We start from the raw sequence: 27,757 nt of genomic DNA on the forward strand, positions 1-27,757 counted from the left end.
ACCCTAACCTCTGGCGGGAAAGGATATAATGCCAATAACATTTTAGAAATTATCAGTTGTTATCGGGGGAAAACCACGCATCATCACACACCTCATTTAATTTCTCAGATTCAGGAAAACTACAGGTAGTTTTTCCTCACCGAACATAATACCCCTTTTTGGTGGTACTCTTATTATCAGAAATGTGTAAAACATTTTTCATTGCCTCAATCATGTAACGTGTGGCCCTACTGGAAGTCACATTTGTCTCTTCACCGTCGACACTGGAGTCAGTATCCGTGTCGGCGTCTATATCTGCCATCTGAGGTAACGGGCGCTTTAGAGCCCCTGACGGCCTATGAGACGTCTGGACAGGCACAAGCTGAGTAGCCGGCTGTCTCATGTCAACCACTGTCTTTTATACAGAGCTGACACTGTCACGTAATTCCTTCCAACAGTTCATCCACTCAGGTGTCGACCCCCTAGGGGGTGACATCACTATTACAGGCAATCTGCTCCGTCTCCACATCATATTTCTCCTCATACATGTCGACACAAACGTACCGACATACAGCACACACACAGGGAATGCTCTGATAGAGGACAGGACCCCACTAGCCCTTTGGGGAGACAGAGGGAGAGTTTGCCAGCACACACCAGAGCGCTATATATATACAGGGATAACCTTATATAAGTGTTTTTCCCCTTATAGCTGCTGTTTTATTTAATACTGCGCGTAATTAGTGCCCCCCCTCTCTTTTTTAACCCTTTCTGTAGTGTAGTGACTGCAGGGGAGAGCCAGGGAGCTTCCCTCTAACGGAGCTGTGAGGGAAAATGGCGCCAGTGTGCTGAGGAGATAGGCTCCGCCCCCTTATCGGCGGCCTTATCTCCCGTTTTTCTATGTATTCTGGCAGGGGTTAAATGCATCCATATAGCCCAGGAGCAATATGTGATGCATTTTTTGCCATCCAAGGTGTTTTTATTGCGTCTCAGGGCGCCCCCCCCCAGCGCCCTGCACCCTCAGTGACCGGAGTGTGAAGTGTGCTGAGAGCAATGGCGCACAGCTGCAGTGCTGTGCGCTACCTTGTTGAAGACAGGACGTCTTCTGCCGCCGATTTTCCGGACCTCTTCTGTCTTCTGGCTCTGTAAGGGGGCCGGCGGCGCGGCTCTGGGACCCATCCATGGCTGGGCCTGTGATCGTCCCTCTGGAGCTAATGTCCAGTAGCCTAAGAAGCCCAATCCACTCTGCACGCAGGTGAGTTCGCTTCTTCTCCCCTTAGTCCCTCGATGCAGTGAGCCTGTTGCCAGCAGGTCTCACTGAAAATAAAAAACCTAAAACTAAACTTTTCACTAAGCAGCTCAGGAGAGCCACCTAGTGTGCACCCTTCTCGTTCGGGCACAAAATCTTAACTGAGGCTTGGAGGAGGGTCATAGGGGGAGGAGCCAGTGCACACCAGGTAGTTCTAAAGCTTTTCTTTTGTGCCCAGTCTCCTGCGGAGCCGCTATTCCCCATGGTCCTTACGGAGTCCCCAGCATCCACTTAGGACGTTAGAGAAATCACCTCTTCGGTGTGGATTTATTTCAGCAGAAATGCGGACAACTGGTGTCAAGCCGTGTGTTGCCTTTGTCAAGCTGTAATAAGTAGGGGTAAGGACGTTAACCACCTCGGAACATCCTCCCTTATACGTCACCTGGACCGCATTCATCAGAAGTCAGTGACAAGTTCAAAAACTTTAGATGACAGCGGAAGCAGTCCACTGACCACTAAATCCCTTCCTCTTGTAACCAAGCTCCTGCAAACCACACCACCAACTCCCTCAGTGTCAATTTCCTCCTTAGACAGGAAAGCCAATAGTCCTGCAGGCCATGTCACTGGCAAGTCTGACGAGTCCTCTCCTGCCTGGGATTCCTCCGATGCATCCTTGAGTGTAACGCCTACTGCTGCTGGCGCTGCTGTTGTTGCTGCTGGGAGTCGATCGTCATCCCAGAGGGGAAGTCGGAAGACCACTTGTACTACTTCCAGTAAGCAATTGACTGTCCAACAATCCTTTGCGAGGAAGATGAAATATCACAACAGTCATCCTGCTGCAAAGCGGATAACTCAGGCCTTGGCAGCCTGGGTGGTGAGAAACGTGTTTCCGGTATCCACCGTTAATTCACAGGGAACTAGAGACTTGATTGAGGTACTGTGTCCCCGGTACCAAATACCATCTAGGTTCCATTTCTCTAGGCAGGCGATACCGAAAATGTACACAGACGTCAGAAAAAGAGTCACCAGTGTCCTAAAAAACGCAGTTGTACCCAATGTCCACTTAACCACGGACATGTGGACAAGTGGAGCAGAGCAGACTCAGGACTATATGACTGTGATAGCCCACTGGGTAGATGTATTGCCTCCCGCAGCAAGAACAGCAGCGGCGGCACCAGTAGCAGCATCTCGCAAACACCAACTCGTTCCTAGGCAGGCTACGCTTTGTATCACCGCTTTCCATAAGAGGCACACAGCTGACAACCTCTTACGGAAACTGAGGAACATCATCGCAGAATGGCTTACCCCAATTGGACTCTCCTGGGGATTTGTGGCATCGGACAACGCCACCAATATTGTGCGTGCATTACATCTGGGCAAATTCCAGCACGTCCCATGTTTTGCACATACATTGAATTTGGTGGTGCAGAATTATTTAAAAAAACGACAGGGGCGTGCAAGAGATGCTGTCGGTGGCCCAAAGAATTGCGGGCCACTTTCGGCATTCAGCCACCACGTGCCGAAGACTGGAGCATCAGCAAACAGTCCTGAACCTGCCCTGCCATCATCTGAAGCAAAAGGTGGTAACGAGGTGGAATTCAACCCTCTATATGCTTCAGAGGATGGAGGAGCAGCAAAAGACCATTCAAGCCTACACATCCCTACGATATAGGCAAAGGAGGGGGAATGCACCTGACTCAAGCGCAGTGGAAAATTATTTCAACGTTGTGCAAGGTTCTGCAACCCTTTGAACTTGCCACACGTGAAGTCAGTTCAGACACTGCCAGCCTGAGTCAGGTCACCCTCATCAGGCTTTTGCAGAAGAAGCTGGAGACATTGAAGGAGGAGCTAAAACAGAGCGATATGGGACTTGTGGATGGAGCCCTTAATTCGCTTAACCAGGATTCACGGGTGGTCAATCTGTTGAAATCAGAGCACTACATTTTGGCCACCGTGCTCGATCCTAGATTTAAAACCTACGTTGTATCTCTCTTTCCGGCAGACAAGTCTACAGAGGTTCAAAGACCTGCTGGTGAGAAAATTGTCAAGTCAAGCGGAACGTGACCCATCAACAGCTCCTCCTTCACATTCTCCCGCAACTGGGGCTGCGAGGAAAAGGCTAAGAATTCCGAGCCCACCCGCTGGCGGTGATGCAGGGCAGTCTGGAGCGAGTGCCGACATCTGGTCCGGACTGAAGGACCTGCCAACGATTACTGACATGTCGTCTACTGTCACTGCATATGATTCTGTCACCATTGAAAGAATGGTGGAGGATTATATGAGTGACCGCATCCAAGTAGGCACGTCAGACAGTCCGTACGTATATTGGCAGGAAAAAGAGGCAATTTGGAGGCCCTTGCACAAACTGGCTTTATTTTACCTAAGTTTCCCCTCCTCCAGTGTGTACTCCGAAAGAGTGTTTAGTGCAGCCACTCACCTTGTCAGCAATCGGCGTACGAGGTTACTTCCAGAAAATGTGGAGAAGATGATGTTCATCAAAATGAATTATAATCAATTCCTCCGTGGAGACATTCACCAGCAATTGCCTCCAGAATGTACACAGGGACCTGAGATGGTGGATTCCAGTGGGGACGAATTAATAATCTGTGAGGAGGGGGATGTACACAGTGAAAGGGGTGAGGAATCGGACGATGAGGAGGAGGTGGACATCTTGCCTCTGTAGAGCCAGTTTGTGCAAGGAGAGATTGATTGCTTCTTTTTTGGTGGGGGCCCAAACCAACCAGTCATTTCAGTCACCGTTGTGTGGCAGACCCTGTCGCTGAAATGATGGGTTTGTTAAAGTGTGCATGTCCTGTTTAAACAACATAAGGGTGGGTGGGAGGGCCCAAGGACAATTCCATCTTGCACCTCTTTTTTCTTTAATTTTTCTTTGCATCATGTGCTGTTTGGGGACTATTTTTTTGAAGTGCCATCCTGCCCGACACTGCAGTGCCACTCCTAGATGGGCCAGGTGTTTGTGTCGGCCACTTGTGTCGCTTAGCTTAGCCATCCAGCGACCTTGGTGCACCTCTTTTTTTTCTTTGCATCATGTGCTGTTTGGGGACTATTTTTTAAATCTGCCATCCTGTCTGACACTGCAGTGCCACTCCTAGATGGGCCAGGTGTTTGTGTCGGCCACTTGGGTCGCTTAGCTTAGTCACACAGCTACCCCATTGCGCCTCTTTTTTTTTCTTTGCATCATGTGCTGTTTGGGGACTATTTTTTTGAAGTGCCATCCTGTCTGACACTGCAGTGCCACTCCTAGATGGGACAGGTGTTTGTGTCGGCCACTTGTGTCGCTTAGCTTAGCCATCCAGCGACCTTGGTGCACCTCTTTTTTTCTTTGCATCATGTGCTGTTTGGGGACTATTTTTTAAATCTGACATCCTGTCTGACACTGCAGTGCCACTCCTAGATGGGCCAGGTGTTTGTTTCGGCCACTTGGGTCGCTTAGCTTAGTCACACAGCTACCTCATTGTGCCTCTTTTTTTTCTTTGCATCATGTGCTGTTTGGGGACTATTTTTTTGAAGTGCCATCCTGTCTGACACTGCAGTGCCACTCCTAGATGGGCCAGGTGTTTGTGTCGGCCACTTGGGTCGCTTAGCTTAGTCATCCAGCGACCTCGGTGCAAATTTTAGGACTAAAAATAATATTGTGAGGTGTGTGGTGGTCAGAATAGACTGAAAATGAGTGGAAATTATGGTTATTGAGGTTAATAATACTATGGGATCAAAATGACCCCCAAATTCTATGATTTAAGCGGTTTTTGAGGGGTTTTTGTAAAAAAAAACACCCGAAACCAAAACACATCCGAATCCGACAAAAACATTTCAGGGAGGTTTTGCCAAAACGCGTCCGAATCCAAAACACGGCCTCGGAACCGAATCCAAAACCCGAAAAATTTCCGGTGCACATCACTAATTTTTATACACCTTTTTATTTTATATTTGCTAATTTTTTCATCTCATCTGTGTTCTTAAAAAATATCTAAAAAATTTTTTTTATGTCAGATGTGATTAAGTTTTTATATAACTGTATTATAATATTTTTGCTCCTGTTGTTACAATAAATTGTATATATATTTTTTAAACATTGGGTATCCTTCCATTTTTAGTCTATTCTAATATAACACCATTGGTCGCTTATACCCCCATTCCTTTTCTTCCATAAAATGTTTTTACAGGGACTTACCACCCCTGTGTACTTGGGGAGTGGCTGACACCCATACACATTGCGGAGTGTTCTTTACACAATATATTTATATATATGTCTGCACAAATTTAAAATATCCTAAAATATTAACCAGACAATATTAAGCTGGTTTACTCGCAAGTGGCGCAATATTTTATATATATATATATATATTTTATTTTTTTTTGTTTTGTTTTTTTGTTTTCACCTGTCAGTAGTTTTAATGGTATGGTTTGTGTATACAGCATATAGAGCAGCAGTACTCAATAAACAACTATATAAATAATAATATATATTTTCTTACCTTTCAACAAACTCTTTATTCTTGTGTCCATGAATTGTATCTGGAAAGTTATAGTTTTTCCCACTGATCATGAAAGGGTACACAAGAGCCTGAGGGTAATGGTTACAAATCTCTTCTATAATAAACTGTACTGCGAGGGATTCCTTTTTATCAAGTAGTGTCATCATTTGACTGATCCAGCCAATGAACTGCCAGCATGGAACAGAACTAACCTAAAGGAAAAAAAAATACAAAAGCCAGAATCATAATTGTTTTGTGTTAAATGAAAATCAAAATTTGATAAAGACATGACCGAAAGAAATGGCTTGTACAGCAGTTGTTCATTTAGAAGATTGACTGAAAGACAATATCACCTTGTTGATGCAGTGGAGAAATAGACATTTATGTTTTAGAGTTTCTTAGAGACAGTTGTCCAAACGGTTTATGATAGCTATACAGTACACTGTAGTGAGAATAGCTTATGTAACAACTGAATAATAATAAGATTTTACTCACCGGTAAATCTATTTCTCGTAGTCCGTAGTGGATGCTGGGAACTCCGTAAGGACCATGGGGAATAGCGGCTCTGCAGGAGACTGGGCACAACTAAAAGAAAGCTTTTAGACTACCTGGTGTGCACTGGCTCCTCCCACTATGACCCTCCTCCAGACCTCAGTTAGGATACTGTGCCCGGAAGAGCTGACACAATAAGGAAGGATTTTGAATCCCGGGTAAGACTCATACCAGCCACACCAATCACACCGTATAACTCGTGATACTATACCCAGTTAACAGTATGAAATATAACTGAGCCTCTCAACAGATGGCTCAACAATAACCCTTAGTTAGGCAATAACTACATACAAGTATTGCAGACAATCCGCACTTGGGATGGGCGCCCAGCATCCACTATGGACTACGAGAAATAGATTTACCGGTGAGTAAAATCTTATTTTCTCTGACGTCCTAGTGGATGCTGGGAACTCCGTAAGGACCATGGGGATTATACCAAAGCTCCCAAACGGGCGGGAGAGTGCGGATGACTCTGCAGCACCGAATGAGAGAACTCAAGGTCCTCCTCAGCCAGGGTATCAAATTTGTAGAATTTTGCAAACGTGTTTGCCCCTGACCAAGTTGCAGCTCGGCAAAGTTGTAAAGCCGAGACCCCTCGGGCAGCCGCCCAAGATGAGCCCACTTTCCTCGTGGAATGGGCTTTTACTGATTTAGGATGCGGCAATCCAGCCGCAGAATGCTCCAGCTGAATTGTGCTACAAATTCAGTGAGCAATAGTCTGCATAGAAGCAGGAGCACCTATTTTGTTGGGTGCCTACAGGATAAAAAGCGAGTCAATTTTCCTGACTCCAGCCGTCCTGGAAATATAAATTTTTAAGGCCCTGACTACGTCCAGTAACTTGGAATCTTCCAAGTCCCTAGTAGCCGCAGGCACTACAATAGGTTGGTTCAAGTGAAAAGCTGATACCACCTTAGGGAGAAACTGGGGACGATACCTCAATTCTGCCCTATCCATATGGAAAATCAGATAAGGGCTTTTACATGACAAAGCCGCCAATTCTGACACACGCCTGGCCGAAGCCAAGGCCAATAACATGACCACTTTCCACGTGAGATATTTCAAATCCACAGTTTTAAGTGGCTCAAACCAATGTGCTTTTAGGAAACTCAACACCACGTTGAGATCCCAAGGTGCCACAGGAGGCACAAAAGGGGGCTGAATATGTAGCACTCCCTTTACAAATGTCTGAACTCCAGGCAGTGAAGCCAGTTCTTTCTGGAAGAAAATATCGACAGAGCCGAAATCTGGACCTTAATGGAACCCAAGTTTAGGCCCATAGTCACTCCTGACTGTAGGAAGAGCAGAAAACGACCCAGCTGAAATTCCTCTGTTGGGGCCTTCCTGGCCTCACACCACGCAACATATTTTCGCCAAATACGGTGATAATGGTTTGCGGCTACTTCTTTCCTGGCTTTTATCAGCGTAGGAATGACTTCCTCCGGAATGCCCTTTTCCTTTAGGATCCGGAATTCAACCGCCATGCCGTCAAACTCAGCCGCGGTAAGTCTTGGAACAGACAGGGCCCCTGCTGTAGCAGATCCTGTCTGAGCGGTAGAGGCCATGGGTCCTCTGATATCATTTCTTGAAGTTCTGGGTACCAAGCTCTTCTTGGCCCATCCGGAACCACGAGTATCGTTCTTACTCCTCGTCTTCTTATTATTCTCAGTACCTTTTGTATGAGAGGCAGTGGAGGGAATACATAAACCGACTGGTACACCCACGGTGTCACTAGAGCGTCCACAGCTATCGCCTGAGGGTCCCTTGACCTGGCGCAATATCTAGTTTTGTGTTTAGGCGGGACGCCATCATGTCCACCTGTGGCCTTTCCAAACAGTTTACCAACAGTTGGAAGACTTCTGGATGAAGTCCCCACTCTCCCGGGTGTAGGTCGTGTCTGCTGAGGAAGTCTGCTTACCAGTTGACCACTCCCGGAATGAACACTGCTGACAGTGCTAAGACGTGATTTTCCGCCCATCGGAGAATCCTTGTGGCTTCTGCCATCGCCATCCTGCTTCTTGTGCCGCCCTGTCGTTTTACATGGGCGACTGCCGTGATGTTGTCTGATTGGATCAGTACCGGCTGGTTTTGAAGCAGAGGCCTTGCCAGACTTAGGGCATTGTAAATGGCCCTCAGTTCCAGAATATTTATGTGTAGGGACGACTCCTGACTTGACCAAAGTCCTTGGAAATTTTTTCCCTGTGTGACTGCCCCCCAGCCTCGAAGGCTGGCATCCGTGGTTACCAGGACCCAGTCCTGTATGCCGAATCTGCGGCCCTCTTGAAGATGAGCACTCTGCAGCCACCACAGTAGAGATAACCCTGTCTCCAAGGACCAGGGTATCAGCCGATGCATCTGAAGATGCGATCCCGACCACTTGTCCAAGAGGTCCCACTGAAAAGTTCTTGCATGGAACCTGCCGAATGGAATTCTGCTTCGTAAGAAGCTATCATTTTTCCCAGGACTCGTGTGCAGTGATGCACCGATACCTGTTTTGGTTTCAGGAGGTCTCTGACTAGAGATGACAGCTCCTTGGCTTTCTCCTGCGGGAGAAATACTTTTTTCTGTTCTGTGTCCAGAACCATCCCCAGGAACAGTAGGCGTGTGGTAGGAACCAGCTGTGACTTTGGAATGTATAGAATCCATCCGTGCTGTTGTAGCACTTCCCGAGATAGTGCTACTCCGACCAACAACTGCTCCTTGGACCTCGCCTTTATAAGGAGATCGTCCAAGTACGGGATAATTAAAACTCCCTTCTTTCGAAGGAGTATCATCATTTCTGCCATTACCTTGGTAAAGACCCTCGGTGCCGTGGACAGTCCAAACGGCAGTGTTTGGAATTGGTAATGGCAATCCTGTACCACAAATCTGAGGTACTCCTGGTGAGGATGGTAAATGGGGACATGTAGGTAAGCATCCTTGATGTCCAGGGATACCATGTAATCCCCCTCCTCCAGGCTTGCAATAACCGCCCTGAGCGATTCCATCTTGAACTTGAATTTTTTTATGTATGTGTTCAAGGATTTCAAATTTAACATGGGTCTCACCGAACCGTCCGGTTTCGGTACCACAAACAGTGTGGAATAGTAACCCCGTCCTTGTTGAAGTAGGGGCACCTTGACTATCACCTGCTGGGAATACAGCTTGTGAATTGCCTCTAGCACAGCCTCCCTGTCTGAGGGAGTTGTCGGCAAGGGCAGATTTGAGGAAATGGCGGGGGGGAGACGCCTCGAATTCCAGCTTGTACCCCTGAGATACTACTTGAAGGATCCAGGGATCCACCTGTGAGCGAGCCCACTGATCGCTGAAATTTTTGAGGCGCCCCCCCACCGTAACTGGCTACTCCTGTGGAGCCCCCGCGTCATGCGGTGGACTCAGAGGAAGCGGGGGAAGAATTTTGATTCTGGGAACTGGCTGACTGGTGCAGCTTTTTCCCTCTTCCCTCGTCTCTGTGCAGAAAGGAAGCGCCTTTGACCCGCTTGCTTTTCTGAAGCCGAATGGACTGTACCCGATAATACAGTGCTTTCTTAGGCTGTGAGGAAACCTGAGGTAAAAATTTTTCTTCCCAGCTGTTGCTGTGGATACGAGGTCCCAGAGACCATCCCCAAACAATTCCTCACCCTTATAAGGCTCTATGTGCCTTTTAAAGTCAGCATCACCTGTCCAGTGTCGGGTCTCTAATACCCTCCTGACAGAATGGACATTGCATTAATTCTGGATGCCAGCCGGCAAAATATCCCTCTGTGCATCCCTCATATATAAGACGACGTCTTTAATATGCTCTTATGTTCGCAAAATAGTATCCCTGTTTGACAGGGTCACAGACCACGCTGCAGCAGTACTATCTGCAAGTCTCAGTCTAGTACCTGAGTGTGTAAATACAGACTTCAGGATAGCCTCCTGCTTTTTATCAGCAGGTACCTTCAAAGTGGCCGTATCCTAAGACGGCAGTGCCACCTTTTTTGACAAACGTGTGAGCGCCTTATCCACCCTAGGGGATATCTCCCAGCGTAACTTATCCTCTGGCGGGAAAGGGTACGCCATCAGTAACTTTTTAGAAATTACCAGTTTCTTATCGGGGGAACCCACGCTTTTTCACACTTCATTCACTCATTTGATGGGGGAACAAAACACTGCCTGCTTTTTCTCCCCACACATAAAACCCTTTTTTAGTGGTACTTGGGTTAATGTCAGAAATGTGTAACACATTTTTTATTGCCGGGATCATGTAACGGATGTTCCTAGTGGATTGTGTATATGTCTCAACCTCGTTGACACTGGAGTCAGACTCCGTGTCGACATCTGTGTCTGCCATCTGAGGGAGCGGGCGTTTTTGAGCCCCTGATGGCCTTTGAGACGCCTGGGCAGGCGCGGCTGAGAAGCCGGCTGTCCCACAGCTGTTACGTCATCCAGCCTTTTATGTAAGGAGTTGACACTGTCGGTTTATACCTTCCACCTATCCATCCACTCTGGTGTCGGCCCCACAGGGGGCGACAGCACATTTATCGGCATCTGCTCTGCCACCACATAAGCCTCCTCATCAAACGTGTCGACACAGCCGTACCGTCACACCGCACACACAGGGAATGCTCTGGCTGAGGACAGGACCCCACACAGCCCTTTGGGGAGACAGAGAGAGAGTATGCCAGCAAACACCAGAGCGCTATATAATTTAGGGATTAACACTATATTGAGTGAATTTTTCCCAATAGCTGCTTGTATATACAATATTGCGCCTAAATTTAGTGACCCCCCTCTCTTTTTTTCTTTTTTTTAAATTGTTTATTTTAATTTTCAGGGTATAAACTTTACATGTTACAAACATTACTGCAGCCTCCCCCCTTTCTTGGGGTGGGCTGTTCTGTCTAATATTACATTACCGATAACAGAAATATAACCTTATAATAAGGAACATGTGGTTCCCACAATGCAAAGATACAGCAAAAAGTTATGTCTCAGGGTGTACAGAGACTATTCAAATGGGTGGGGACCGACACACAGGTTCGTAATTATGACTGTAGGAGGGTAGAGACTAGAGAGATAGAACCTGAGAGGCGAGAAAAAGAGACAGGGGAGATGGGGAGGGAATAGAGTAGGAGGAGAGGTGACAGGGTTAGGGAAATGCCGCTGGTACGCCCCCGTTTTGCGCTGGTACGTGCATGGCGCTATCACTAAATGGAAAGTGCTACTCGGGGAACACGGAAAGGACATGTTGGGGAAATCCTCTGAGCTACTTGTCAGGCTAGGAGAGTACAGGGATCATAATAGTAGGGCCGTCGAGCTCCTGGGGGGTCGAGCTCCGTGTGCGGGAGCCTGTGAGTCAAACCAAAGTTCCCATATTTGAAGAAACTGAAAAGATCTGTTATGGAGGTATGCAGTGATTTTTTCCATGCTTGCGAAGTACCATACTTTGTTGATGATCTGTTGTATAGGGGGGGACTCCCTCTTTTTCCAATTTAGGGCAATTGCGCATCTAGCCGCGTTCAAGATCTGTGTCAGTAATTTACCGGAGTTCGGAGGTGCATTGGCAGTGGGGAGGCCTAGCAGGAAGGACCAAGGATCTTTGTATATCCGGGTCTGGAGCACTGTACTCAACAGGTGGGCGACTGAATCCCAGAATAGCTCGATTTTAGGGCACGTCCACCATATATGGAGGAAAGAGCCGTGTCCGCCGCATCCTCTCCAGCACAATGGCTGAGAGGAGGGAAACATTTTGTGTAGTCTGGAGGGGACTAGATACCACCGATATAAGATTTTATATGCGTTTTCCTTAACTAGGGTTGAAATCGAGGATTTTGCGGCAGCCGCAAAGACATCTGACCAATCATAGTCATCTGGTATCGGGCCAAGGTCCTGTTCCCACTTGAGTATAAAAGCCGGGGTCGTCTCCTTATCCCCTACCTGGAGGAGGGAATACAGTTGGGAGATGATTCCACGCGCGAGCGGTTTGTAATAACAATAGGACTCCAGGGTGGAGAGAGGTTGGAATGGGGATGTGCTTGTTAAGGACGAGACAAAGTGTCTCACCTGGAGATAGGTAAAAGGATTCGCATCCGGGAAGTCATATTTTGACGCAATTTCCGGTAAGGGTGTACAAGTCCCCTCGGACAATACATCTAGAACAAAGCGGATGTTATGTGTCGACCATGAGTGCGAGCGGGTCATGGAATGGCCTGGGACGAACGAAGGGTTGCCCCATAATGGAGAAAGCGCCGAAGGGGCTGACAGCATGTGGAAATGGCGTGTACAATAGTCCCAGATCTGACAAGTGAATTCCAGAACCGGGTGGAGTTGCAAATGGGGGGGTCTAGATTTAGGAGGGGATAAGAGTAGAGACGATAGAGGAGTGTGGCTAAGTGTCCTCTCTAACTGGAGCCAACGTATGGACTGTGTAGGGGCGAACCATGCAACCGCTTGGCTGAGATGGGTAGCCAGATAGTAAAGACGGATATCTGGGAATCCTCTCCCCCCTTCTTGTACTGGTCTGCGGAGGGTAGAGAACCCTATCCTAGGAGTTTTATTTCTCCACACAAAACGTAGTAACCACGTATGAATTTGTGCCAGTACCGAGTCCGGTACTTTCACTGGTAACGTTTGAAATAGATAGAGGAGGCGGGGGACAATATTCATTTTCAGAGCTATGATACGGCCTAACCAAGATATGATTAATGATTGCCATTTATGGAGATCGGCCTTAAGATTTTTAAGCAAAGGCGAGAAATTTTCCTTAAACAAGTCTCCGTATCGGCTCGTAATATAGACCCCCAGATATCGAATTTTAGAGGTGCACCAGGTGAATTTGAAGTTGTTTTGCATGTTGGCTATTTGGGGAGGGGAGATGTGGAAGGGGAGAGCTTCCGTCTTGGACCAGTTGACTTTGTAGCCCGATATCTTTCCGTATTCAGATAGGAGAGTAAAAAGGTTCGGCAGAGAGGTGTGAGGTGAGGAAAGTGATAGGAGGACGTCGTCTGCGAACAAGGAGATCTTGTAAACAGAGTCCCCTACTCCTATCCCCCCGATATCGGGCGAGGCTCGGATTCGGGCAGCTAATGGTTCTATCACTAAGGCAAAGATCAGGGGTGAGAGTGGGCAGCCCTGTCTGGTACCGTTGGAGATGTCCAAAGGGTCAGATTGTACTCCGTTTATAGATACCCTAGCGGAAGGGGTCGAATATAAGGCTTGTATCCCTGTAAGGAATTCCCCCTGAAAGCCCAGATGTGCAAGAGTTTCAAACATAAAGGGCCATCCTATTCTGTCAAATGCTTTCTCCGCGTCCAGAGAAAGCAAGAGAGCAGGAGTGTGTGTAAGGTTGATATAGTGGGTCAGGCTAATAATTCGTCTCGTGTTGTCTCGTGCTTGGCGGCCGGGGATAAATCCTACCTGGTCGTTATGGATAAGGTGGGGTAAGACTCTATTTAGACGGAGAGCTAATATTTTGGCATAGATCTTGATATCTGAGTTAAGTAATGATATAGGCCTATAGTTAGCGCAAATAGATGTGTCCTTACCCTCCTTAGGAATGACTATTATCTTGGCCTCCAGTGCTGCTTTGGAGAAAGAAGCTCCCTGCAAGACAGCATTGAAAAGGGCTGAGAGGTGAGGTGTAAGTTGGGGGAGAAAGGTCTTGTAATATGCGGCCGTAAAGCCGTCTGGGCCAGGAGCTTTGCTAAGTTTTAGGGATTTGACAACAGTGGCAATTTCTTCTTCGGATATCTCCGAGTTCAATTCGGCTGAAACCGATGTGCTTAAACGAGGGAGATGGCATTGGGATAGGAAGGTACGAATAGCCCCAATAAAGTCTGGTTTCGTCTGAGTGGTCTTATGGGCGTTGTATAGTTTCTCGTAGAAGCGAGAGAAAGTTTCAGTAATGCGTTTGGGGTCCCTAGTCTTCACACCAGAGGGATGCTGGATAGACATAACGTTATTCCTTGTAAGTTTAGCCCGGAGCCTAGAGGCTAGCAGCCGATCAGCTTTATCTCCTTTTTCGTAGAAGGATTGGTTGAGCCATTTCAAGCTGGTCTCCACCTTCGTCGTCAGGAGCATGTTTAACTCACCTCTGACCGCAGATAGGGCGGAAAGATCCATTTCGGACCCTGTTTTTTTGTGTTTCAGTGAGAGGGAGCCAAGCATGTCCGTGAGTTCCCGGATGCGTTTGGATCTGGCCTTCTTGTTATAAGAGGAGGCACTGATCAGGTATCCGCGTATGACCGCTTTGTGAGCGTCCCAAAGTAACATAGGGGGAACAGATGGGGATGTGTTTGTCTCAAAGTAGTGGGAGATTTCGGCGGCTATGTGGGCTTTCGTTTGGGGATTAAGAAGGAGTCTATCGTTCAATCTCCACACAGGGTGGCAAGCGGGAGGGTGTGGGCCCGCGACATCTACGGTGACCGGACCGTGGTCTGACCACGTGTTGGGGTGAATGGAGGTGTCAATGATACTTTGCGCAGGCTCCGAACTCAGGAAAATCATGTCTAATCTCGTGTAAACATCGTATATGGGGGAATAGTAAGTGTAGTCTTTGGCAGTCGGCTCTTTTACTCTCCATGCATCAAAGAGAAGGTGCTGTGACAGCAGGAGGTTCAAAGCAGTTGCATTGCGCGTGTGTGAGGGGCGCATGGATCTGGGCAGAGGTTTAGATCTGTCCAGAGCGCTGTCTAAAGTCACGTTAAAATCCCCCCCTAGTACCACATTACCGCGTCTGTGTAGGGCTAAGAGGCTATTTAAGGAGTGGAAAAAGGGAGCCTGGATCTGGTTTGGAGCATAAACATTTAGGAATGTATAGGGAGTCCCGTTTAACAACCCTACCAGCAACAAGTATCTGCCTTCAGGGTCGCTCAGTATTTCAGAGGGGATGAAATCTAAATGATTAGCAAAGAGTACAGAGACCCCTTTCTTCTTGTGTATGGGGTCGCAAGCATGGAAAGTGTGCGGGAAGTGTTTGGACTTAAGTGCTGGGTGTGATTTACCTGAGAAGTGGGTCTCCTGTAGAAAAACGATACCGCCTTTAAGTTGCTTAAGGGATTGAAACAAAAGAGAGCGTTTACGTGGGCTATTTAGACCTTTCGTGTTCAATGTGATTATCCTAAGGACCATGATTTGAGAGCAGAGCACTTTTCATGTGGGAGCGCGCCAGCGGAGTTCCGAAAGATAGGGGGGAAAGAAAAGGAATGAGGATCAGAAAGAAGAGAAGAGAGAGGGTAGGAGAACAGATGAAGAACAAGCATATATTAGCAACAATGGTTAAAGGGCGGAGGGAATCCATTCTCGTCAGTCGGACCCAAGGGAGAGACAGACCCGCAGGTCTAGGTCGTCCGACGTCGACCCTAAAGGTCGAATGGGGGGTGGGTGAACCCAGCTGCTCAGAGAGGAGACCGGGTCCCGTGTGCGATCATACTATATTTAAGTGTACGCAGTGCGAACAATAAGCTAGGGGAGCTTAAAGGGGAGGGGGGAGGGGGGGGGGGGAGGGAAACAGCATTAGTAGGACTGGGGGTAAACATGGCATGCTGATCGCATATTAACAATAATAATATTAAGACCTGCGTGAGGTAAAAAAGGAGAACAAGAAAAAACCCAAACTCAGCCCATACGGGCCTCCCGGGACCGGAGCCCACGCGGCCAGCCACGAAGAACCCCGGCCCCGAGGGCCCGGACAGGTCCCCCCACAGCAGGATCAACAAGGCATTAAATGGTAGACATTATCTTAACCCAAGGCTCTACACCATATGGGGATCTTGGCATAGTGCGGAAAGACCCCCTGTAGTCCGTTGTGGACTCGTGTGGTCACAAGTCCTATCCTGGACATCTATACATGATAATTCATGTATCTGGGGAGGTGTGTGAAGCAGATCCGACGGTGGTCCATTCTGAGGCTGGAGCTGTGAGAGAAGGGGAGGTGTTGACTGGGAGAGAATGTTGAGGGGTGGACGGGGGGCCGGAGATGTTCAGTTGGTGTAGTAGTTGAAGGGCCTCATCTGGGGATCAAGCGGAGAGGAATTTACCATCTGCTCTGACTTGAAGTGCAAAAGGGAAGCCCCATCTGTATCGGACATTATGATCTCTTAGGGCTTTGGTTATGTCTTTTAATTCCCTCCGTCTGTTCAGCGTGACCGGCGACAGGTCCTGGAAGATCAAGAGATCGGAGCCTTCGAACGGGATCGTCGACATCCTCCTGGTTTTGGCGTAGACTTGGTCTTTGACCGCGAAATAATGAAAGCGGAGGATTACGTCTCTTGGTGTTTTAGCGTCTTGGGATCTAGGACGTAGAGCCCTGTGAGCCCTGTCTAGAAGAAGCATATCGTCTGGGACGGAGGGAGCGAGTGAACGGAAGAGGCGGAGTAGATAGTCCGTGAGGTGGTTTTGTTCTATCGTCTCGGGGATGTTACGAATTCTAAGATTGTTCCGGCGCCCCCTGTTGTCCAAATCTTCTTGTTTGTCCGCTAGGAGCATAACATCCGTACGCATTTGAGATATCTCCTGTTCTGATTCTTGTTGGAAGGCGATAAGCTCCTCCTGTTTTCTTTCGATGGCATCTACTCTGGTGCCCAGGCTATCCACGTCCGATTTTAGACCCGAGATAGCCTCTTGTACTTCTGCACGTATTGATTTTTTAATATTACGCATCTCGGATAGGAGAAGGGCGACATCAGCCTTTGTGGCGGGAGTGGAGGAAGAGTCATCGTCTGAGTCTTTGTCAGATATTGCTGGAGTGGGTGGGGGTGAAGTTGCTCTCCGGGTGGAGGATGGAGCAGGGTTCTTGAAGTAGCCCACCAGGTTATGGGCGTTCGGCTTTTTCCCCCCTTTAGGCATAGTGGCGGAAGAAGGTGAGGTAGGTTACTTGTCAACACCTGGGAAGGATGAGGGAAGCTCCTATATCATTAGGATCACACACGAGACCAAGTGTAGTACATATCGAGATCACATGCTAGACGCTTTGAAGAGGATGGTCAGACGGGCCAAGTCGGGCGTGCCATGTCCTGTAGGTAATGGTCAAGCCTCAGCGCAGTGAATGTACGCTCCTGCTTGAATATGCTTGGGGGGAGCTGCGTCACTTACAGTGGTGGATAATTAGGGGGGGGAGAGCATGTGCTGGGTAGTGAAGTTCCCCAGCAACTGTACATTGAGGTGCCCCGTCAGCTAGCTGCGCAAGGCCGTGTAGCCAGTCGGGGGATCAGTGCCTTTGAGGTGTGCTTGGGCCAGCTGGTCCAGTTCTGTGGGGGCCCAGTTCAAGCGTGGCACATCAAATCTGGGGAGGGGTAGATGAGGGAGTAAGCAATCTCCCAGTCACAGGGCTGTGAACTCTGCCCTTTGCTGTAGTGCAGGGCTATGCTGTGCGCGTATGCTCCGGGACCCAGGAGGGGGTTTTAGAGGGCTGTGGAGAGCAGCTACTGTGTGGGACTCTCCACACACGGTTTCACAGGGGATCCAGAGCCGAGCGGGGCCCACTCCAAGATGGCCGCCGTGTGTCCCGTCGACCCGTCTAGCGGGACAGTGATTAATTTATTCCCCAGCCGGGGAGGTGAGCAGGGCTCGCGGGGAGGCCCCCACGGGGGAGCACCACGACCGCGTCAGCCGTCAGGGGTGAAAGAGGCCGGAGGATTTGGGCGCGGCAATCGCGGGACCCGTCGGGCCGGTGGAGTGACTGAGGTCCCGGTCCGAGGTCAGCTGACAGGCCGCCGGAGCTGCTCCTGTGTGTGTGACCGTGCGGGACGGGGCAGCCGAGAGAGAGAGATCCTCGATGAGGCGCTGGGAAGCGCCAGCGTGTGACTCACCCGCCGCTCGTCAGCCGCTCTCAGCTCCGCCGCCTTTCATGGAGGTCCCGGTGTGCTCCAGATCGGGGGATATCGCCTCTTCTCTGCCTGCAGTCCTCCCGTGGTAAGCGCGGTCTCCTTGTCTCGCCGCCAGCAGGTCCGCACTGAGGGTGGGGGGGGGGAACCGAACTCCAGCCCCCGGCCTCTGATGGAGGGGAAGGCCACAACCTGCGGGAACCCTTAAAAGGGCTCCCCGGCTCCGCGACCGAAACCCCTCGTCCCAGGTGACAAAGGAAGCAGATGTCTTTGTCTGTGTACCTATGGGGTTCTGTAAAAGCTCTGGAATATTAATGTATATGAGTGGGGCTGCAGGAGCTCACACGTATCACCTCCTCTCAGCTCACCAGCTAGGCCACACCCCCCCCCCTCTCTTTTTAACCCTTTGAGCCTGCAAACTACAGGGGAGAGCCTGGGGAGCTGTCTTCCAGCTGCACTGTGAAGAGAAAATGGCGCCAGTGTGCTGAGGGAGATAGCTCCGCCCCTTTTTCGCTGACTTTTCTCCCGCTTTTTTATGGATTCTGGCAGGGGTTTTTATCACATATATAGCCTCTGGGGCTATATATTGTGATATATTTGCCAGCCAAGGTGTTTTTATTGCTGCTCAGGGCGCCCCCCCCCCAGCGCCCTGCACCCTCAGTGACCGGAGTGTGAGGTGTGTATGAGGAGCAATGGCGCACAGCTGCAGTGCTGTGCGCTACCTTGGTGAAGACTGATGTCTTCTGCCGCCGATTTTCCGGACCTCTTCTTGCTTCTGGCTCTGTAAGGGGGACGGCGGCGCGGCTCCGGGAACGAACACCAAGGCCAGTTCCATGCGGTCGATCCCTCTGGAGCTAATGGTGTCCAGTAGCCTAAGAAGCCCAAGCTAGCTGCAAGCAGGTAGGTTCGCTTCTTCTCCCCTTAGTCCCTCGATGCAGTGAGCCTGTTGCCAGCAGGTCTCACTGTAAAATAAAAAACCTAAAAATAAGAATTTACTCACCGGTAATTCTATTTCTCGTAGTCCGTAGTGGATGCTGGGGACTCCGTAAGGACCATGGGGAATAGACGGGCTCCGCAGGAGACTGGGCACTCTATAGAAAGATTTAGGACTATCTGGTGTGCACTGGCTCCTCCCCCTATGACCCTCCTCCAAGCCTCAGTTAGGAACTGTGCCCGGAAGAGCTGACACAATAAGGAAGGATTTTTGAATCCCGGGTAAGACTTATACCAGCCACACCAATCACACCATGTAACACGTGATAGGAACCCCGGTTAACAGTATGATAACAAATGGAGCCTCTGAAGAGATGGCTCACAACAAAACCCGATATTTGTAACAATAACTATGTACAGGTATTGCAGACAATCCGCACTTGGGATGGGCGCCCAGCATCCACTACGGACTACGAGAAATAGAATTACCGGTGAGTAAATTCTTATTTTCTCTGACGTCCTAGTGGATGCTGGGGACTCCGTAAGGACCATGGGGATTATACCAAAGCTCCCAAACGGGCGGGAGAGTGCGGATGACTCTGCAGCACCGAATGAGAGAATTCCAGGTCCTCCTCAGCCAGGGTATCAAATTTGTAGAATTTTGCAAACGTGTTTGCCCCCGACCAAGTAGCTGCTCGGCAAAGTTGTAAAGCCGAGACCCCTCGGGCAGCCGCCCAAGATGAGCCCACCTTCCGTGTGGAATGGGCTTTTACAGATTTAGGCTGCGGTAAGCCTACCGCAGAATGCGCCAGCTGAATAGTACTACAAATCGAGCGCGCAATAGACTGCTTAGAAGCAGGAGCACCCAGCTTGTTGGGTGCATACAGGATAAACAGCGAGTCAGTCTTTCTGACTCCAGCCGTCCTGGAAATATAAATTTTTAGGGCCCTGACTACGTCCAGCAACTTGGAATCCTCCAAGTCCCTAGTAGCCGCAGGCACCACAATAGGTTGGTTCAAGTGAAAAGCTGAGACCACCTTTGGGAGAAACTGAGGACGAGTCCTCAATTCTGCCCTATCCATATGGAAAATCAGATAAGGGCTTTTACAAGACAAAGCCGCCAATTCTGAAACCCGCCTGGCCGACGCCAAGGCCAACAGCATGACCACTTTCCACGTGAGATATTTTAAATCCACAGTCTTAAGTGGTTCGAACCAATGTGATTTCAGGAATGCTAAAACCACATTGAGATCCCAAGGTGCCACTGGGGGCACAAAAGGAGGCTGAATATGCAGTACTCCTTTGACAAAAGTCTGAACTTCAGGCAGTGAAGCCAGTTCTTTTTGGAAGAAAATCGACAGAGCCGAAATCTGGACCTTTATGGACCCCAATTTGAGGCCCAACGTCACCCATGCTTGCAGGAAGTGCAGGAATCGACCCAGTTGAAATTCCTCCGTCGGGGCCTTCATGGCCTCACACCAAGCAACATATTTTCGCCAAATGCGGTGATAATGTCTTGCGGTGACATCCTTCCTGGCTTTGATCAGGGTAGGGATGACTTCCTCCGGAATACCCTTTTCCTTCAGGATCCGGTGTTCAACCGCCATGCCGTCAAACGCAGCCACGGTAAGTCTTGGAACAGACAGGGTCCCTGCTGCAGCAGGTCTTGTCTGAGCGGCAGAGGCCAAGGGTCCTCTGTAAGCATCTCTTGAAGTTCCGGGTACCAAGCTCTTCTTGGCCAATCCGGAACCACGAGTATGGTTTTCACTCCTCGCCTTCTTATTATTCTCAGTACCTTGGGTATGAGAGGTAGAGGAGGAAACACATAAACCGACTGGTACACCTATGGTGTCACTAGAGCGTCCACAGCTATCGCCTGAGGGTCTCTTGACCGGGCGCAATATCTTTTCAACTTCTTGTTGAGGCGGGACGCCATCATGTCTACCTGTGGTTTTTCCCACCGGTTGACCAGCATTTGGAAGACTTCTGGATGAAGTCCCCATTCTCCCGGGTGGAGGTCATGCCTGCTGAGGAAGTCTGCTTCCCAGTTGTCCACTCCCGGAATGAACACTGCCGTCAGTGCTAACACATGATTCTCTGCCCATCTGAGAATCCTTGTGGCTTCTGCCATCGCCATCCTGCTTCTCGTGCCGCCCTGTCTGTTTACATGGGCGACCGCCGTGATGTTGTCTGACTGGATCAGTGCCGGCTGGTTTTGAAGCAGGGGTCTTGCCTGGCTTAGGGCATTGTAAATGGCCCTTAGCTCCAGGATATTTATGTGAAGAGAAATCTCCTGATTTGACCACAGTCCTTGGAAATTTCTTCCCTTTGTGACTGCCCCCCAGCCCCGAAGGCTGGCATCCGTGGTCACCAGGACCCAGTCCTGTATTCCGAATCTGCGGCCCTCTAGTAGATGAGCCCTCTGCAGCCACCACAGCAGTGACACCCTGGTTCTGGCCGATAGGGTTATCCGCTGTTGCATCTGGAGATGGGACCCGGACCATTTGTCCAACAGGTCCCACTGGAACGTCCTTGCGTGGAACCTTCCGAATGGAATTGCTTCGTACGAAGCTACCATTTTTCCCAGGACTCGTGTGCATTGATGTACCGACACTTTTCCTGGTTTTAGGATGTCTCTGACCAGAGATGACAATTCCTCGGCTTTTTCCAGTGGAAGAAACACTCTTTTCTGGTCTGTGTCCAGAATCATTCCCAGGAACAGAAGACGTGTCATCGGGACCAGCTGTGACTTTGGAAAGTTTAGAATCCAGCCGTGCTGTTGTAGCACTTCCTGAGAAAGTGCCACCCCCACTATCAACTGTTCTTTGGACCTCGCCTTTATCAGGAGATCGTCCAAGTACGGGATAATTAAAACTCCCTTCTTGCGAAGGAGTATCATCATTTCGGCCATTACCTTGGTAAAGACCCTCGGTGTCGTGGATAACCCAAACGGCAGCGTCTGGAACTGATAGTGACAGTCCTGTACCACAAATCTGAGGTACTCCTGGTGCGGAGGGTAAATGGGGACATGCAGGTACGCATCCTTGATGTCCAGGGATACCATGTAATCCCCCTCCTCCAGGCTCGCAATAACCGCCCTGAGCGATTCCATCTTGAACTTGAACCTTTTGATATAAGTGTTCAAGGCTTTTAAATTTAAGATGGGTCTCACCGAACCGTCCGGTTTCGGTACCACAAACATTGTGGAGTAGTAACCCTTTCCTTGCTGAAGGAGGGGTACCTTGACCATCACTTTCTGTGAATACAGTTTTTGAATAGCCACCAACACTGCCTCCCTGGCAGAGGGAGTTGCCGGCAAGGCAGATTTTAGGAAACGGCGGGGGGGAGACGTCTCGAATTCCAGCCTGTACCCCTGAGATACTACTTGAAGGACCCAGGGATCCACTTGTGAGAGAGCCCAGTGTGTGCTGAAAAACCTGAGACGTGCCCCCACCGTTCCCGATTCCGCCTGAGCAGCCCCAGCGTCATGCTGTGGACTTACCGGACGCAGGGGAGGACTTCTGCTCCTGGGAACTAGCTGTGTGTTGCAGCTTTTTCCCCCTTCCTCTGCCCCTCGGCAGAAAGGATGAGCCTCTAGCCCGCTTGTTTTTCTGGGGCCGAAAGGACTGTACCTGATAATACGGTGCTTTCTTTTGCTGTGGGGTAGCCTGTGGCAAAAAAGTCGATTTCCCAGCAGTAGCTGTGGAAACGAGGTCTGAAAGACCTTCCCCAAAAAGTTCCACCCCTTTATAGGGTAAAACTTCCATGTGCCGTTTGGAGTCGGCATCACCTGACCATTGTCTAGTCCATAACCCCCGTCTGGCGGCAATGGACATAGCGCTTATTTTTGATGCCAGCCGGCAAATATCCCTCTGTGCATCACACATGTATAAGACCGCGTCTTTTATATGGTCAATCGTTAGCAAAATATTGTCCCTATCCATGGTATCAATGTTTTCCGACAGGGAGTCTGACCACGCAGCAGCAGCACTGCACATCCAAGCTGATGCAATAGCGGGTCTCAATATAATGCCAGTGTGTGTGTATATAGCTTTTAGGGTACTTTCCTGCTTTCTATCAGCAGGTTCTTTTAGGGCAGCCGTATCCGGAGACGGTAGTGCCACCTTCTTTGATAAGCGTGTCAGCGCTTTATCTACCCTAGGGGGTGTTTCCCAGCGTGACCTATCCTCTGGCGGGAAAGGGTACGCAGCCATTAACCGTTTAGAAATGATCAATTTCTTATCTGGGGAAGTCCACGCTTCCTCACACACCTCATTTAATTCGTCAGATGCAGGAAAAACTACTGGTAGTTTTTTCTCACCAAACATAATACCCTTTTTTGTGGTACCTGGGGTATCATCAGAAATGTGTAATACATTTTTCATAGCCTCAATCATATAACGGGTGGATCCATTGGAGGGTACACTCGTCTCATCATCGTCGACACTGGAGTCGGTATCCGTGTCGACATCTGTATCTGTCATCTGAGGTAGCGGGCGTTTTATAGCCCCTGATGACATTTGAGACGCTTGGACAGGCACAAGCTGAGTAGCCGGCTGTCCTATGTCGTCAAACCTTTTATGTAAGGAGCTGACACTGTCACGTAATTCCTTCCATAAGTCCATCCACACTGGTGTCGACCCCGCAGGGGGTGACATCACATTCACAGGCATTTGCTCCGCCTCCACATCATTATCCTCATCATACATGTCGACACAGCAGTACCGACACACCGCAGACACACAGGGAATGCTCTTACAGAGAACAGGACCCCACAAAGCCCTTTGGGGAGACAGAGGGAGAGTATGCCAGCACACACCAGGGCGCTATATAACACAGGGATATCACTATACAGAGAGTGTTTTCCCCTATAGCTGCCTATAATATATATATACTGCGCCTAAATTGTGCCCCCCCTCTCTTTTTTACCCTTTCTGTAGTGCAGGACTGCAGGGGAGAGCCAGGGAGCTTCCTTCCAGCGGAGCTGTGGAGGGAAAAATGGCGCCAGTGTGCTGAGGGAGTTGGCTCCGCCCCTTTTTCGGCGGGCTTTCTCCCGCTATTTTATCGTTTCTGGCAGGGGTTAATATACACCTATATAGCCTCTGGGGCTATATATGGTGTTAGTTTTGCCAGCCAAGGTGTTACTATTGCTGCTCAGGGCGCCCCCCCCAGCGCCCTGCACCCATCAGTGACCGCAGTGTGTGGTGTGCATGAGGAGTAATGGCGCACAGCTGCAGTGCTGTGCGCTACCTTGGAGAAGACAGAAGTCTTCAGCCGCCGATTTTCCGGACCACCTTCTTGTTTCTGGCTCTGTAAGGGGGACGGCGGCGCGGCTCCGGGAACGGACGACGAGGTCGGGTCCTGTGTTCGATCCCTCTGGAGCTAATGGTGTCCTGTAGCCTAAGAAGCCCAAGCTACCACCACTTAGGTAGGTTCGCTTCTTCTCCCCTTAGTCCCTCGTTGCAGTGAGCCTGTTGCCAGCAGGTCTCACTGAAAATAAAAAACCTAAACTATACTTTCTTCTAGGAGCTCAGGAGAGCCCCTAGTGTGCATCCAGCTCAGCCGGGCACAGAAATCTAACTGAGGCTTGGAGGAGGGTCATAGGGGGAGGAGCCAGTGCACACCAGATAGTCCTAAATCTTTCTATAGAGTGCCCAGTCTCCTGCGGAGCCCGTCTATTCCCCATGGTCCTTACGGAGTCCCCAGCATCCACTAGGACGTCAGAGAAAAACTTTCTTTCTAGGAGCTCAGGAGAGCCCCTAGTGTGCATCCAGCTCGGCCGGGCACAGAAATCCAACTGAGGCTTGGAGGAGGGTCATAGTGGGAGGAGCCAGTGCACACCAGGTAGTCTATAAGCTTTCTTTTAGTTGTGCCCAGTCTCCTGCGGAGCCGCTATTCCCCATGGTCCTAACGGAGTTCCCAGCATCCACTAGGACATCAGAGAAATTGTATTTCAAATAACTAATATAAATATCCTTTGTTATAACCAGTTAATCAGAATCGGCTATAATTGTTAGGATTTAACATCTAGACAATCCCCCATAGGAGTTATAATAGGGCTGGATTCAATTAAGAGCAGAAGGTAGCCAATTATGCCCTGAAAGTCTGGTTCTGCTCGCAGCTTATGAGATGCTCAAGCAGAATTCACCTACCGTAACTGGTCAGATAATGCCTATGTCAGTTTACGTGCATAAGAATGACCCATAATGTAATATTAATGTGCATATTATCTTATTTCAAGAATAAGTCACAAATTATAGCAATGATTAACAAACCTTTCATTGCAATTTTAAACAGCTACAATTCAGTGCAGCTAATGATGTCTGCACAGTGGATTTACAATACTGTCTTTCCCAATTTGTAAATTTGTAAAGTAGTAGAGCAGAATCCCACATAACTGCTAAAGCACAGGGTTATTCTATCAAGTGCTGCCGATCATCTCAAGAAAATGTTTACACTCACTTCCTTCTCTACCGCCAAAACATTCTTCCTGCAGCTGTAAAAATATATTAGCACTTAGATGGGAAATAATCCTCTGGAAATCCCGTTTAGACAACGGTACCATATCGCATTGGTAATTTACCTTCATTTTTAAGGAGAATTTAAGTGACATTTAAAAAAAAATTCTAAAATCAAAATATATATTACATACTTTCACACACACACAAAAAATCTGTGTCATCCTTACATCATACTGTATATAGTTTATATTGGTACTAAATCATTCTGTTCACAGAAGACATATTTACTGATCAACTTCATGTGTTATACATTTTGGTAATGGGACATCTCACTCACCTCTCTAGCCATTAGGTCCAAGGTTTCTGAAGGGTACTGTTCAACTATTTGTAGTAGTCTAGGAAACTTTAGACGTGCTTCCTTTGAGTCAAACTTTAATGCTTTAATCATGTTATCAACAAGGACCGCAGGTAATGGTTTACAGTCCTGAGCATCCAACACTATTAGCATATAAGAAACAATTCAGAAAAACATTTTTTTCATTAGCAAATTATGATGCATAATCAATATGTAGTGAAGACACAGGAGAGTTTTTCCCTGAGTACCCAAATAATTCATTGTATTCAACTAACAGGTCTATTCATGAAGCAGTGAAAAGAGTGGAGAAGTTGCCCATGGCAGCCAATCACCTGCTATGTATAATTTTATAGAATGCACTTGACAAATGTTACTTCAAAGCTGATCGGTTGAATGGACAACTTCCCCACCAGCTCACTTCTCCACTCTTTTCACTACTTCATGAATAGCAAAAATGGAAGAGAGGATGATCTGAGTACACAATATAGGCTGCAACATAAATCAGAAGTTGGTGCAATCAAAAGCTTGTACAAACAAACTGGGCTGGCAGGAAGGGGGGGGGGGGGGGCAAGGGGCTAGAAACAGAGAAGGAAGTTTGTGATCAAAGGCTTGAATGAGTGAAACTAGGGAATTATATGAGAAAGGCTTATATGAGCGACATTAGGGAATACAGTAGCTGCAGTAACAGAACTACAGAAGACCGAAACCAGATTTTAACTCAGGGGTAAAGAAAAATGCAGAGCAGTTTCTCATAGCTCTCCTTACATACTAGTATGTACAATGCATCCGGAAAGTATTCACAGCGTTTCACTTTTTCCACATTTTGTTATGTTACAGCCTTATTCCAAAATTGAATAAATTCATTGTTTCCCTCAAAATTCTACACACAATACCCCATAATGACAACGTGAAAAAAGTTGAGATTTTTGCAAATTTATTAAAAATAAAAAAACAAAGAAATCACATGTACATAAGATAAAAATTAAAACTTAATACAAGCTGTATGTACAGCTATAGAAAAAATATACCTGCACTGCACCCCAGGGTTCTTATGGAATTAATGTAGAGATATCAAGACCCCTATATTTGATTTTCAGGGAGTCAATTAGATCAAGAACATTACCAAAGGACTGGCGTATAGCAGAGGTAGTCCCAATATTTAAAAAGGGTATTAAAACTCACCCAGGTAACTATAGACCGGTAAGTTTGACATCTATAGTGGGGAAATTATTAGAAGGTATATTAAGGGACAGCATACTTGAGTACTTGGATACCTCCAATGTTATTACTAGAAATCAGCATGGTTTTCTGAAGGACAGATCCTGTCAAACTAACTTAATAAGCTTCTACGAGAAAGTGAGCGATAATATTGATCAGGGTCATGCAGTGGATGTGATCTTTTTGGACTTCGCTAAGGCCTTTGACAAAGTTCCACATAAGAGACTAATTCTCAAATTAAGGGAGCTTGGGGTAGTGGACACTAATTGTACTTGGGTGAACAACTGGCTGTTCAATAGGGAACAGTGAGTGAGGATTAATGGGATGTACTCTGAATGGGCTTCAGTGCTCAGTGGAATACAACAGGGTTAAGTACTTGGACCATTGTTGTTTAATATATTCATTAATGACCTAGGAGAGGGACTGGAAAGCACAGTATCAATTTTCGCACATGATACTAAACTATGTAGAGTAATTAATTCAGACAAGGATGTTTAGTCTCTTCAGAATGACTTATCTAGACTTGAGGTCTGGGCGGATAAATGGAGAAAGAGGTTCAATACAGACAAATGTAAAGTTATGCACTTTGGGACTAAGAACAATCAAGCAGCCTATACACTAAATGGGGAAAATGTAGGGATAACAGTAGTTGAAAAAGATTTGGGCGTGCTCATCGATAATAAACTTGGTAGCAGAACGCAATGTCAAAATGCAGCAACAAAAGCAAATA

General features: G+C 48.2%; 1 protein-coding gene across 1 annotated transcript in view; it reads right to left on the reverse strand.

The window, feature by feature from the left end:
* PRKDC (protein kinase, DNA-activated, catalytic subunit) overlaps positions 1-27,757 on the reverse strand; it is an 836,940-nt gene that overhangs the window by 137,995 nt on the left and 671,188 nt on the right. Inside the window, exons 73-74 of the mRNA XM_063923695.1 lie at positions 25,792-25,952; positions 5,725-5,936 (exon numbers count right to left, since the gene is read on the reverse strand). Of these exons, the coding sequence (XP_063779765.1) occupies positions 5,725-5,936; positions 25,792-25,952 (373 nt within the window). The remainder of the gene's footprint in view (positions 1-5,724; positions 5,937-25,791; positions 25,953-27,757) is intronic.

The sequence above is a fragment of the Pseudophryne corroboree genome, chromosome 5 (genome assembly GCF_028390025.1).
Source record: "Pseudophryne corroboree isolate aPseCor3 chromosome 5, aPseCor3.hap2, whole genome shotgun sequence".
Taxonomy (NCBI): domain Eukaryota; kingdom Metazoa; phylum Chordata; class Amphibia; order Anura; family Myobatrachidae; genus Pseudophryne; species Pseudophryne corroboree.